We start from the raw sequence: 13,001 nt of genomic DNA, 5'->3' as shown, positions 1-13,001 counted from the left end.
TGGTACAGAGTGTGTATCATAAGGAAGCAGAAGGGGCAACGGTCAAAAATCGATAGATTAAATTAAGTCAAAGCAATAATGGCAAAATGATGTTATGTACAGAGCCTGTTACTATTAGCTTAATCACATTAACCCTGGTGTCCCCATGTTGGGCATGCCATTATAGGCAAAACTGTTGAAACAAAATTCACGGCAATTTCAAAAACAGCAAAAATACCAAGTTCACGATGTGTTGAGATGTGACGTGTTGTGAGCTTGTAGATCTGCTATTTCTTGTTGCTATTTTTGAAATGGGACTTACGCAGTTAAAGACATTGAATGGCACAGGCGAGTTACATTACCATTGCTTTGGTGACACATCAGTCCACTCATTTACATTCACGACAACGTGACCGTGTCTTGTTTTTTCCGACCTCCAACCTGGTGTTGTCCTCGTCATTCCAGGTGTCCAACACCCAGATGTTCCAGATCCAGTTCCACACAGGCTTCATTGCTCCAGGGACGAGCGTCTTAAAGTTTAATAAGTAAGCACCTCTCTTTTATGTGAGTCATGTCACCTCATAATTGCAGCTGATAAAATAGTCCTCCTGAAACTCGTCATGTAACAATACACTGTTTCACACGTGGCTTAACACATTCCATGCCAGAGTTTAATATCATAATGTACTCACCACTACCAGCGATTTGTTGCTGCTTTTTAGTTTTTTTCACCTCACCACAGACCTCGCTAAATACCTTATGATCGCGAGTTCAACTGTTTGTAGACACACAGGGTAGTTGTGTGAGTGGCCCAGAGAAGAAATTTTCAATCGGCGACATTCCCTTTTGCAGTAGTCGCAGTTTCTTTTTAAACAGCGTTCAGCGCGGAGAAAAACAACACAGAGATAATGGCGATTTAGCGGAAGCTTTAGAGCGCCGGCGGATGGGAACGAAAATCTTCGATTGACATTCATTTCCGTTTCCGGGTGTGCTACAATGAAATGTGTCACTGCGAGAGAGTGCTACAATGAAATGTGTCACTGCGAGAGAACAAAAAAAAAAGACCACTTCGCGCAGATCTACGCGACTGGCACGCTGCGCTGTTATTTAGGTTAGCGTAGATCTACGCGATGTGTTAAGATATCGATACATTCGTCAGACGTTCCAAATTTCTCTTTTTAACATATCGTCTCTCGGGTGGAAACCTTTACTTTTCAGGAAAAAATAACCTGTATTCTAATGGATCCGATGTAGTTGTCATTATAGTAAGCTTGTTAATACTTTTCATTGGTTCGATATTTATAAAACCCACAAACACACTTAACCACTTTAATTTTAACTTTCAAAGTGCCGCCCGAACTCTAGATGTGAGGCTGCTTAATGGCCCGAACCTCTAGTGTTTCTAAAAGAGTGAACATCACCTGTCTTCACTACTTTTGTACCACATGATGGAGTAGGGCATTCATTTACATAAATATGTAAATTTAGGTTTCTGCCCGACAGCAACAATGTTATCCATCCTCCCCTCACTCACTCATGAACTCATGAACTCTCCAGGCCAGAGCTGGATGCGTGTGACTCTCCAGAGAAGTATCCCCAGCTGTTCCACGTGCTGCTGGACATGGAGGTGGAGGCGGTGGACAAGCAGAAGGACCTGACCCCGCCGTGGGAGCAGTTCCCCTGTAAAGACCTCAACCCCACTGTCCTCTTCTCCTGCCACCAGGAGCACCAGGACGCACTGGCCATTGCTGGTACTGAACACACACACACACACACACACACACACACACACACACACACACACACACACACACACACACACACACACACACACACACACACACACACACACACACACACACACACAGGACAAGATATCCAGAAATCACACTGATGCACATTGCACACTCATGGCTACAGTGCAATGTGCACATGCGCTTGCGCACATATGCACATACATTTCAACGTATGTACTGTATAGTGGCTTGCAGATACACTCGTCATGCACACGATAGCAGATACACGCATGCATGCAGACATGCATGTCCATGCACACATATGCACAAAAAAGGAAGTTTAAAATACACATTTTAAAATTGCAAAAAATGCTGACCTACAAGCGATGCGTTGTGACCTTGTAGATCGGCTATTTTTTGCTAATCGGCATACAACAAAGTATAGAGCATAGAGTATAGTTGAATGAACACAGAGGGTTTTACTGTGCATACACACAAGATAACAGTCGAACTCACTCACTGAAATGTACACAAAACAACACCTAATGGACTTTCATTTCTTTCTCTGCAAGATGAGATGGAGGGGTTGGACCTGGAGGGTAAGACAGTAGAGGAGACGATAGTGAACTGTTCCCTAATGTTAGTCAGCAGCATCAGGGCTGGGTTTGGATCAGTTTCAATTCAATCACTCATATTAAACACTGAAAAACTGAAAAGACTTTCGGTGTGCAAGTGTAATGCTAACCAACCATGCCTTCAGGAAATTAAAGATGAAATGGTCTCTCAACAGCAAATGTAATGCTCTTACCTTTTAAAATTACTCAAGATTAATGGTCTCTTGCCAGCAATTTAAATACTGTTACCCCTTGCATTTTAGACATATTGAATTGTAACTGAGTCAGCCTTGGCCCTGTTAGTGATAGTGATATTTCAATTTGGGAGGAAAATGTGACTATTGAATTCTATTAGCTTATGATACTGGCCAATGGGAACTTGTAGTGAGAAACTTAATTACATTATTTAAATCCTCATTGGGTTTGAACCCAATATACTGCCAAGTAAACACACAATTTATTTTTTTCTTACTGTGTTCAAATGAATGCTTTTCATTCACATCTGGGACAACAGCCTAAATGTCAGTTGGGACATTTTAAATTGTTCTACCAAAGTGAAATAGAGCTGCAGGTTAATATTTGCCAATCACCTGATTTACTGAGTAGTTCACTTTTCTTGTGTAGTATTTACTAGGCTGTCTTTTTTGTTTTTGTTTAACTGGTTGAATTGTTGCAATCTGTTTAATCAGATTCCTCATTTTTGCCCTTTAGCTATTAGCACAGATGCTAAACCCTAAGCCACCTGGCATGTACTGTACCTGTAGTCTGGTGGTTAGCGCTCCTGTAGAATGCAGTGTTGGTAACATATGGTAATGTAGATCAGAGCATCAGGAGTTAATGTTAATGTTGTTTGTAGCTAAATATAGCCGATAGTTCCCATACTGCTTTTCTGCATCCCTCCTATTTCTCCCTCTATATCCTATATTTCACTCTGCCTCCCCAACTAATTTCCTGTCTCTTTATCTCTTAATCTTTACTCTCTCTCTCTCTCTCTCTCTCTCTCTCTCTCTCTCTCTCTCTCTCTCTCTCTCTCTCTCTCTCTCTCTCTCTCTCTCTCTCTCTCTCTCTCTCTCTCTCTCTCTCTCTCTCTCTCTCTCTCTTCTGCCTTTCTGCTTCCATCTGTCATCCCTCCTTCGTTCTTATTCTATATCTGTTCTGCCCCACAGAGCCCAGTAAGGGTGGCGGACTGGAAGGGCGAGGCCACGGCGAAGAGAGCGAGCCCTCGGACGATGAAATGCTCTCTCTCTCCAGTCAGCAGAGCAACACCAGCACGGCCCCCCCGAGACCAGAGCCCCCTCACCATGTGCCCGCTGCGCCCCCGCCTGCAGAGGAAGTGGACCTCCTGGGCCTGGGTGGGGAAGGGATCAACCCCCCCGGCCCCTCATCTCACCCCCCCTCTACTGCGCCCATGACCCAAACAGACCTCCTGGGTGACCTGTTTGGAGCCCCCCCTCAGCAGAACAGTGGAGCCTCCTCTGCCCAGTCCACACCACACAAAGTAGCCCCTAACACTGCCTCGCCCTGCCCCTCCCCTGCCCCGCCAGGTGAGATCCCTGATGTGTTAAAGTTCCAGTCTTTAAACTAGATACACTGCCCAAATGCACTATTCTATTATTAACTTGAACCGATCTGTCCAAGCACTCCTTTTTGGAGTGCATTTTCTATTCATTAGGGAAAAATTGGTAATTTATCAATTAACAATGAGCATTTTGTTTCCCCTCAGCATTGGACCCCTTCGGGGCAGGTCCCATGCCTAAACCTCAGGATCTGAGGTCTTCATTCCTTGGACCAGGTAATGTGGGGCAGCCGGACCCCTTCCTGCATGCTCGCTCTCCATCTCCCACTCTGCAGCCTACAGGCATGGGTAAGGCATGCTGCCGCCAAGCTGCTGGGCACCTCCTGTACCCGCTCTCACTACACTCACTGCACTGACTGGCTCCTCTCTGGGTTTAGTTTTTTAAGTATTTGGGCACTGTCACATAGGATTGTACATGCGTTAACGCATTCAATCCGGGAATGCATCTGTGTCATTTTAGATTTCTTTGGCTATTCAAAAATAGCAGATATACAAGCTCATAGCTTGTCGATCTATGCTAGCTATGAGCTTGTAGATCTGCTGCAAGCTCTGCTAACGTATGTCGCTATATCAGTGGTTCTCAAATGTTTCAACGTATGTACTGTATAGAGCGTCGCAGTTCCCGCCCACTTCCAGTTGCCGGAAGTAAATACTCAATGCATTTTTCCCATTGACTTTTCCGAAAATATTTATATAAATTAATTTAAGCCTAGAATCAAGCCATCCAGGATTCCGGTGAATCATGACCATAAAACCTTTTTTTCTGTGAAAAAACTTTTTTGAAAACGGCAAAACAAAGGGTATTTATTAAACATAGTATATCATATCATTAAATATAAAATTTTAAAAAATCACAGAAAAAAAGGTTTTATGGTCATGATTCACCGGAATCCTGGATGGCTTGATTCTAGGCTTAAATTCATTGATATAAATATTTTTGGAAAAGTCAATGGGAAAAATGCATTGAGCATTTACTTCCGGCACCCGGATTCTGCGCAACTGCGATGCTCTATAGTGGCTTGCAGATACACTCGTCACGCACACGATGGCAGTATTAAAAAAGGAAGTTTAAAATACACATTTTAAATTTGCAAAAATAGTTGACCTACAAGCTCACAACAAAAATAGCATGCAAACACATAAACACATATATATAACATTCCTTTGCTCACTCCAACACTCTTATGCTACGCAATGACTGTTGTTCCTGCAATGTTGCTGTATGGTGGGCAATGCATGGTGCATTATGATGCATGGTGCGTGATGATACATGGGAGCTTGTGCCACCCATCTGGTTTGTATTGCTTGAATTATCAGTAGCATATAGAAATTACATTGAAATTACAATGTACAGTTACATTGCTGCTATATATATTTATATTATCTTCTTGAACACAGATTTGGGTGGAGACACTTACTTTATGTTGTATTGAGCTACACGTTTCAGGAGTCAGTTGTAGGCTAATCTCTCTAGAACAGATTCCGAGCTGTGCTACTGCATTTGTCGGGAGGGCCATTCAGAACGTGTGAACAGTGGGGCTCCTATCGAGAGTGGCATGACCTGACTGACTCCCATCCCAGCTGTGACTAACCTTTCTGTGCTCTGACAGGCCGGAGCTCCCCGGGTCCCCCCACAGTCAACATCCAGCAGCAGAATGCCATGGGGGGTTGGGACTGGAACAGACCTGTTACCACATGCGCTGGTATAACACACACACACACACACACACACACACACACACACACACACACACACACACACACACACACACACACACACACACACACACACACACACACACACACACACACACACACACACACACACACACACACACACACACACACACACACACACACATTGTTTATATGTCAAACAATGCTTTCTAGTGGTTTGTGTAGAGCTCATGTTTTTCTCATTCTACTAGGTGTCAAACACCGTAATTAAAACAGTGTATTTTGTAACACAGCATGAGGCTTTCATTTGGGCAGTGAGTTACTCCACTTGACATTTCTCTGTTTATTACAGCACCTGCTTCAGGAGGAGGCTTTGGTATCAGTCGGTCAGCCACCACCAGTCCCACCAGTTCGGTCCACAGCACCCCCACCCACCAGACCAAGCCCAACACTCTGGATCCTTTCGCTGACTTGGGCAACCTGGGAGGCAGCCTTTCCGGTCAGTCATCAGCAGTCATCATTATGTGTACTCTGCAGCTTAGAACCAGACCAATATGTCAGTCTGGCCAATATAGCAGCCATTAGTTTTGTGACGTCGTCGGTATCGGCAAATATGCAGCCAATGTGTCCCAGATTTTAACCACTTTCAAGTTTCAACCTGACGTCCTATTTTGGGCATGTCATTTATGTGTGGACATTTTCCAAAGTTTTCCCAAAAATTATGAAACGTTTTCACATTGATTATAATTGATTTAGTACTTTTTGACAAAATATTGGTCAATTTATCGGTAATTGGTAGTCTAGGAAATCTCTGACTCTTATCCCTTCACTGTCTTTGTCAAAAAACCCTCCTCCTTTATGTTTTCATCCTGTAGGAGGTTCTGGATTCTCCAGCAAGCCCACCACCCCTACTGGTAGTACCCCTGCCTTCCCTCCTATGGGCTCACCGTTGCGGCCCCCTCCCTCTCCGCAGCACGCAGGTGGTTGGCAGCCCCACACAGGAACTGGCTTCCCCTCTTGGCAACCTGGGGGCGGTGCTGCTGGTGGTGCCGGCGGTGCTGGCGCCAGCGCTGGTGGTGGTGCTGGTGGATGGCAGGCCCAGTCACAGAGCCCTACCCCCCCACAGCCCAAGCCCAGCCCCAGCCACTCAATGCCCCACACCTCGCCCCATAACAGACCTAACTACAATGTCAGCTTCTCTGCAATGGGAGGCGCCGGCGGTTCCCCCGGTGGGGTGAAAGCACAGGCCACCACAGGTGAGTAATGTCAGGGTGGAGAGAGAGATTAATTTGGAGGGAGAGTGGGGTGAAAGATGACAGAGAAGGATAGAGGGAAAGGGAGAGACGGGGAGGTGATATGGAGTTGGAGAGAATCAAATTCAAAACTGGTTTGAGACTGCCACTGAGAAGAGAATGGCTTCTCTAGCAACTGAAAAACAATAGTGTCTCAACGGAAGCAGGGACGTGCACAGATAGACTCCAGGTGGTGCTAGAGCACCTGCCCTTTGCCCTCTTGACCAGAAGTGCCCTTTTTTTCAGTTTACAGCAGGGGTCTTCAACAGGGGGTCCGGGACCCCTAGGGGGTCCTCAGAGTTACTACAGGGGGTCCGCCAAATCTTTATGTGATATGATTTTTCTTTTTACCATAACCACTCGAAACCTAGCATCCCTTTTCTGAGGAGAACTTTAGCCAAAAATAGCAGATCTACAAGCCCACAGGCTTGTAGATCGTCTATTTTTGGCAAAGAGGTATAGGTGTAGAGGGAAAAAAGAGCAGACCAAGTAAACAAAAAAAGTACAATTTACTTGAGCACCTGCCCCTCAAAATGTCTGTGCACGCCACTGAACGGAAGTACTGGTATTTGGCCGAAATACCGACCAAGGAAATAACGTTGACGCTTTACAAATCTGTTAAAATTCTCTGTGAATGAAACGAGTGTTGTGATTGGTCGAAAAATATCGCTTCCGGGGGAAATACGTACGACGGAAGTCTCGCCCCTATAGACACTCTCTGCTTTATTAGGTCGTGATCAGGCTTTTCTCTTCGCAGATGAGTAAGGCTGGGAACGATGCTAGTCTTCATTAGGTTAAATTTTGCATTGGGGAAGAAAACAAAACAGAAAATACACTTTTGGAAGCATTAGAGCAGGGGTCTTCAACGTTTTCAGGCCAAGGACCCCCTAGCTGAGAGAGAGATGAAGCAGGGACCCCCCTACTCTATATTGTATAAAATTGTGTTTCAGATTCTTTTTTTTTTTACTTAGTCTGCTCTTTTTTCCCTCTACACCTTTGCCAAAAATAGCCGATCTACAAGCTCCCAACGCCTCGCGGAGCTTGTAGATCTGCTATTTTCCCCTCAGAAAAGGAATTCTAGTGTTCAAGTGGTTAATGTAAAAAAAACTAAATCCTATCACACAAAGATTTGGCGGACCCCCTATAGTAGCTCTGAGGACCCCCTAGGGGTCCCGGACCCCCTGTTGAAGACCCCTGCATTAGAGTGTGACAAATATGTACTGAAATATCTATCTTTCTCTCTCTCTCTCTCTCTCTCTCCCCCCTCCCTTCTGATTGCCAGCTCCCAAGCCTAGGGCATCAGATGCCAACTTTGATGACCTGCTGTCATCTCAGGGCTTTGCTGGATCCAAGGAGAAAAAAGGACCCAGGACTATTGCAGAGATGAGGAAAGAGGAGATGGCCAAAGAGATGGATCCCGAGAGACTCAAAGTAGGCGGTTGAAACACGTGCCTCAGTTTACCAGTGAAAGCAATTCAAAACATTAACCCATTCAATCCGGGAACGCAGAACTACAAGCTCATAGCGTGGCACTGAGTGCCGCGCTACGAGCTTGTAGATCTGCTAATCTTTTTTGGAAAATAGTCATTTCTTTTGCAAATCTTTGAATATATGTTTTTTAGAGCAACATTTTTTATTCAAATCTTTGCTGCTTCTGGGGATTCTACAAATGTCTTCTAAATCTTAACAGTTTTTTTTTTTTTTTTTTTACTTATGTTGCTATAATATAGTGGTTCTCAAACTTTTTTTCATGTCAACGACCACCCAAAATGATGTATTTGTCTGCGGACCCCCCTCATCTCAAAATATTTCGTTCCATGGACCCCCAGAAGCTTGGTTAAGATGGGTTAAGATGCTGTTACAGAATAAGACGCAAAATGGGTCACAGTGTCTGCCATCCGTTTCTGAACGATCCCACACAACCAGAGCAATGCACTGCAAAAGTGTTAATTTAACTCTGAGACATACATGAAAATGAATTAGATAATAAAAACATTCATACAATTTCAACGTACTAGACAAGTAAAATAGCAAAGAACAACATGGATACTGTAAATGGAACCTGTTTACAACTAATCGATGGTTAGGTCCAGCTGCTACTCAGCCAGATGTTTATGGAGGACTTGAGGTTAACAATCCTACTATAATTCTAGTAACCTGACGGTGGGTGGGTGGATGGAGTCCTGGGTCTCCGATCAAACTGCGCATGCGTCGTGTTGCCAGGTTTCGCGAGATAAACAAGCAACGAGGTCTATGAAAACGAGGCCAAACCAAACGAACCCTATACCACCAACATTGGCCCTACAGCTTACAGTCGGCCGACATGGCAACACCTAGACCCCGCCCACTCTCTCAGTACAACTCTTCCTGTGGAAAGTAAACACACCAGACGGACCCGAGGCGGGCGAGTAACATGCCTACGCCATTCTCCGTGCTGACATATATATATATATATATATATATACGCCCGTGGGGAGGGGTGACCGCGGGCCGGGGGGAGAGCCATATGAAATCCGTGTTAACGGAATCGCGGTCGGAATCGCGGAAATGACCAATAAAAATGGAATTGGAATAAAACACGGACTATTGCAGAATTTGGAAAATAAAAAATATTCGCGGTAAAATATATTTTTTTATCGCGAATTTTTACAAATCCACGGGCCACCACCATTTTGCATGGTCACATCCTACTTTATAAACAGTAAAATCCACGTAGAAATAGTCTTAGAAAGACGATAGAAATAATAATACATGGGCGACGCCATTTTGCGTATGCTCAGACCGAATTATTTTGGGAACATTTTTGCGTATAACACAACAAGGGCCATTAGCGTCCGCGCAGTTGAAACGTGACGTGAGCAGACCTGATTGTATGGGTAACACATTTAACACACGTGAATTACAAATAAACTCTGATTAATGTTGTTAGTAGTGTAAATCTAACAACATCAAAAAATATACTCAAGCCTGCTGCAGGGCAACAGAAAATAGCAAGCCTATTTTGCTATTTTATATAGCAATTTTTTTATATATATATATATATATATATATATATATATATATATATATATATATATATATATATATATATATATATATATATAGAACTATAACAACATAGTATTTATATATCCGTTTTTATATTTATATTTTGCTATATTAAAATAACAAGCCTATATTGGTGCTATTTAATGTACTTATATACTGTTCTATGTTTGCATATAATTTGCAAATATTAAAGATTTGGAATTGTGTAGATTTCTTTCAGAGACATGTATGGACTGTTATATCTTGAACATTTATTCATTTCCACTTACCAGACACTTTTTTTATGGTAAAAATGAGCATAAAAAGCAAAATACAGAATTCAGAAATATTAAAATGGAAAAAACAGAATTTGGGAAAAAATAAAACGGATTTCATATGGCTCTTGCCGCGACGGGAGCGACCGGGGGGGGGGGGGGGGGGGGGGGGTTGGGGGCACGACGGGACGCGCGCGGGGGAGAAACCGCGCGACAGGACGTGCATTAACCCCACGTTTGCAACGACTTTCGTCTGCGCCCTTCACCGGGTATGGTCTAGTGGAGCTAAACGACTTAAGGAACTGGAGGGAAGTTAATACTCAACATAACTTCAATCAATCAATGATTCTCAACCTTTTTCATTTCAAGGACCCCCAGTTCGTAATCTGCACTAATTCCTCATTGTTATTTTCACTCTTTCATTTATACACGCTCGTTGTTACAGACTTTTCATAGTCCATTTGGGTCCATAACTATCAATCCTTTAGCTGGGGAACTCCTAGAACCCCCTCAAAGACCCCCTTTCAACCTATTAGAAGACGCCCTGTGACCCCCCACTGTTCGGTTTGTGTATCCCAGATACTTGAATGGATCGATGGGAAGGAGCGTAACATCCGTGCCCTGCTGTCCACCATGCATACGGTACTATGGGAGGGAGAGACGCGTTGGAAGCCCGTGGGCATGGCCGACCTAGTCACTCCAGAACAGGTCAAGAAGGTCTATCGCAAAGCTGTTCTGGTGGTCCACCCAGATAAGGTGAGAAAAGTCGTGCACACTGGGACACGCATTCACATACTTTTAGTTAGAATGTATGTATGCACATGTGGGTACACTGCATCATGCAAACGCATATACACGCACGCAAGTGCACAAAAAGATATAGATGCTCGTACCTACTGTAACTGTACTCTGACACACACACACACACACACACACACACACACACACACACACACACACGAATTGAAAGACAGTTGGAGAGAGTTGAATAATCTCTTGAAATAACCTGAAATCATAATAATATGTAGGTGGCCTACATATTTATTTATGTTTTAGCTTAGATGTTACAATAAGTGGTGGATAATTTCTCCTAATCATTATCCATGACAAAGACTTTCAAAACCTGTCTTGTCTCGTTAGTTATGGTTTAAAGGTAGCCAAGTAGTACAGTACTTAACAGGTTACACACTGACTGGACCATTGATATGAAGCCTAGCCAGGGCCGTTCCTATATTAATTTGCGCTGTGCCACTCGGCAGATTTTTTCCGGGCGGTGTGAATGGTTGTTTTTTATCGGCTCAATAGCCTATCAAGATCTTCTGGTTTGATCGAATCTCGGACTGAGGAGGGCTGTTCTGCAGACACATAATGGTTGTGAATAATATTATATTCCGCGTCGTGGACCACCAGCGAACCCCTGGTTGGGGGGGGCCCTGATCTAGAGTATACTAACTGATGTATATTTTCGTATTCCTTCCAGGCAACAGGGAAACCCTACGAACAATATGCCAAGATGATTTTCATGGAACTGAATGATGCCTGGTCAGAATTTGACAGCCAAGGACAAAAGGCACTCTACTAGGCAAAAAACAAAAGTGACAGAGGAGCAAACATTCCCAAGGATTCCGCCATCTCCTCCTAACTCAGACTCCCAGCCACTTCTGTCTGAACGCATCTCCATCTTCCCGCCTTTCCACCCTCCTCCCCAGTCCCATCAGCTGCCTTCACAGCTTTAACCTTGTGTCTCTTCTCTCCACTCGCACTGAAGACTCAAGGATTACAGTATCCTGACCTACAGTGACATTGTGATAATAACTGATTACCAGTAGCTCTACTTTACCTTTCTACTGTCTGTACCTTGTACAACTCTGTCCCTGTCCATGTTGAGTGTCCTTAGCCCTAAACCAACACAAAAAAAAACAAAATAGTCACTGGTACTGTAAAAGCAAGCAGAGAGATCCTGACATCGTCGTTTAGATGTAAAACACAGAACAGAGAAACGTTTGATTCTGTCATAGATCACTAGAGAGCCTAACACATGGAAGAGGATTAAGCAAAAATACAAACAAGACTATGTCAAAACCTAGTATGGATGGAAATGCTTTAGAGCTTTTCATTTGAAACGACAGATACTTGGCCAGTGTAACTTCATCAGTCAGTGATGTTCAGGTGTTCGTGTTAGCCTCGTAGGGTTTGGTCGTGCCAGTTTAATAAATCACCCAGGCTGGGGTCAGAGATATGTACTCAACAGCATGTAGCCCCAGTGTCAAATGTAATTAGGTTAGACTACATCCCATTGTCTGGAGGGACTACATCCCATAGCCTGGAGGGACGATTACTCTGCGATTGGCTAGTTCGTATTTAGGCCAACAGGCCTACCAATGGTGTAACCTCATCAGTCACCCAGTGACTCAGTCGGTCAGTGAATGAGACATTTGCCTTTATAGGGCTGCCCCTGCTTTTGCGGTCAAAAACATATTAAATCAGGGGTGTCAAACTGCTGGTCCAATGGGGTCCAATCCGGCCCGCAGGATAATTTGGGGGAAAATAAATACAAATATTCACATCCATTTATTATCCACCTGTGTGTGGCAGCCATTCTAACCTTCCTTGCCACTGCGATGCCAGCAGAAATGCTGTTGTGTGAACATCAGAAACAATGGAGGCAGCAGGTAACCAACCGTTGTGTAAACACCTACCGCGAGAGCCCCACTTATGTCATTCAGGGATCTTGCAGGAAATGTTTACAGTTAACTAATAGACAATGTGAAGTCATCTATTGCTTTCACAATAAGCGCCAACATGACTCATGAAGCTCAATTGGG

The 13,001-nt window shown here is 43.9% G+C and overlaps 1 protein-coding gene across 1 annotated transcript in view; it reads left to right on the top strand.

Moving 5' to 3' along the window:
- dnajc6 (DnaJ (Hsp40) homolog, subfamily C, member 6) overlaps positions 1 to 12,241 on the top strand; it is a gene marked incomplete at its 5' end in the record, with an annotated part of 42,770 nt that extends 30,529 nt beyond the window's left edge. Inside the window, 10 exons of the mRNA XM_084067253.1 lie at positions 445 to 524; positions 1,537 to 1,730; positions 3,496 to 3,873; positions 4,053 to 4,193; positions 5,516 to 5,608; positions 5,935 to 6,081; positions 6,458 to 6,838; positions 8,157 to 8,305; positions 10,756 to 10,932; positions 11,657 to 12,241. Coding sequence (XP_083923379.1) covers positions 445 to 524; positions 1,537 to 1,730; positions 3,496 to 3,873; positions 4,053 to 4,193; positions 5,516 to 5,608; positions 5,935 to 6,081; positions 6,458 to 6,838; positions 8,157 to 8,305; positions 10,756 to 10,932; positions 11,657 to 11,758 — 1,842 coding nt within the window. The 3' untranslated portion in view covers positions 11,759 to 12,241. The remainder of the gene's footprint in view (positions 1 to 444; positions 525 to 1,536; positions 1,731 to 3,495; positions 3,874 to 4,052; positions 4,194 to 5,515; positions 5,609 to 5,934; positions 6,082 to 6,457; positions 6,839 to 8,156; positions 8,306 to 10,755; positions 10,933 to 11,656) is intronic.
- Positions 12,242 to 13,001: the final 760 nt, after the last annotated feature.

Source organism: Gymnoscopelus microlampas (assembly GCF_963454915.1).
Source record: "Gymnoscopelus microlampas genome assembly, chromosome: 9".
NCBI lineage: Eukaryota > Metazoa > Chordata > Actinopteri > Myctophiformes > Myctophidae > Gymnoscopelus > Gymnoscopelus microlampas.
The sequence above is the reverse complement of the archived record's forward strand: the minus strand, read 5'-3'. Positions and strand labels throughout refer to the sequence as shown.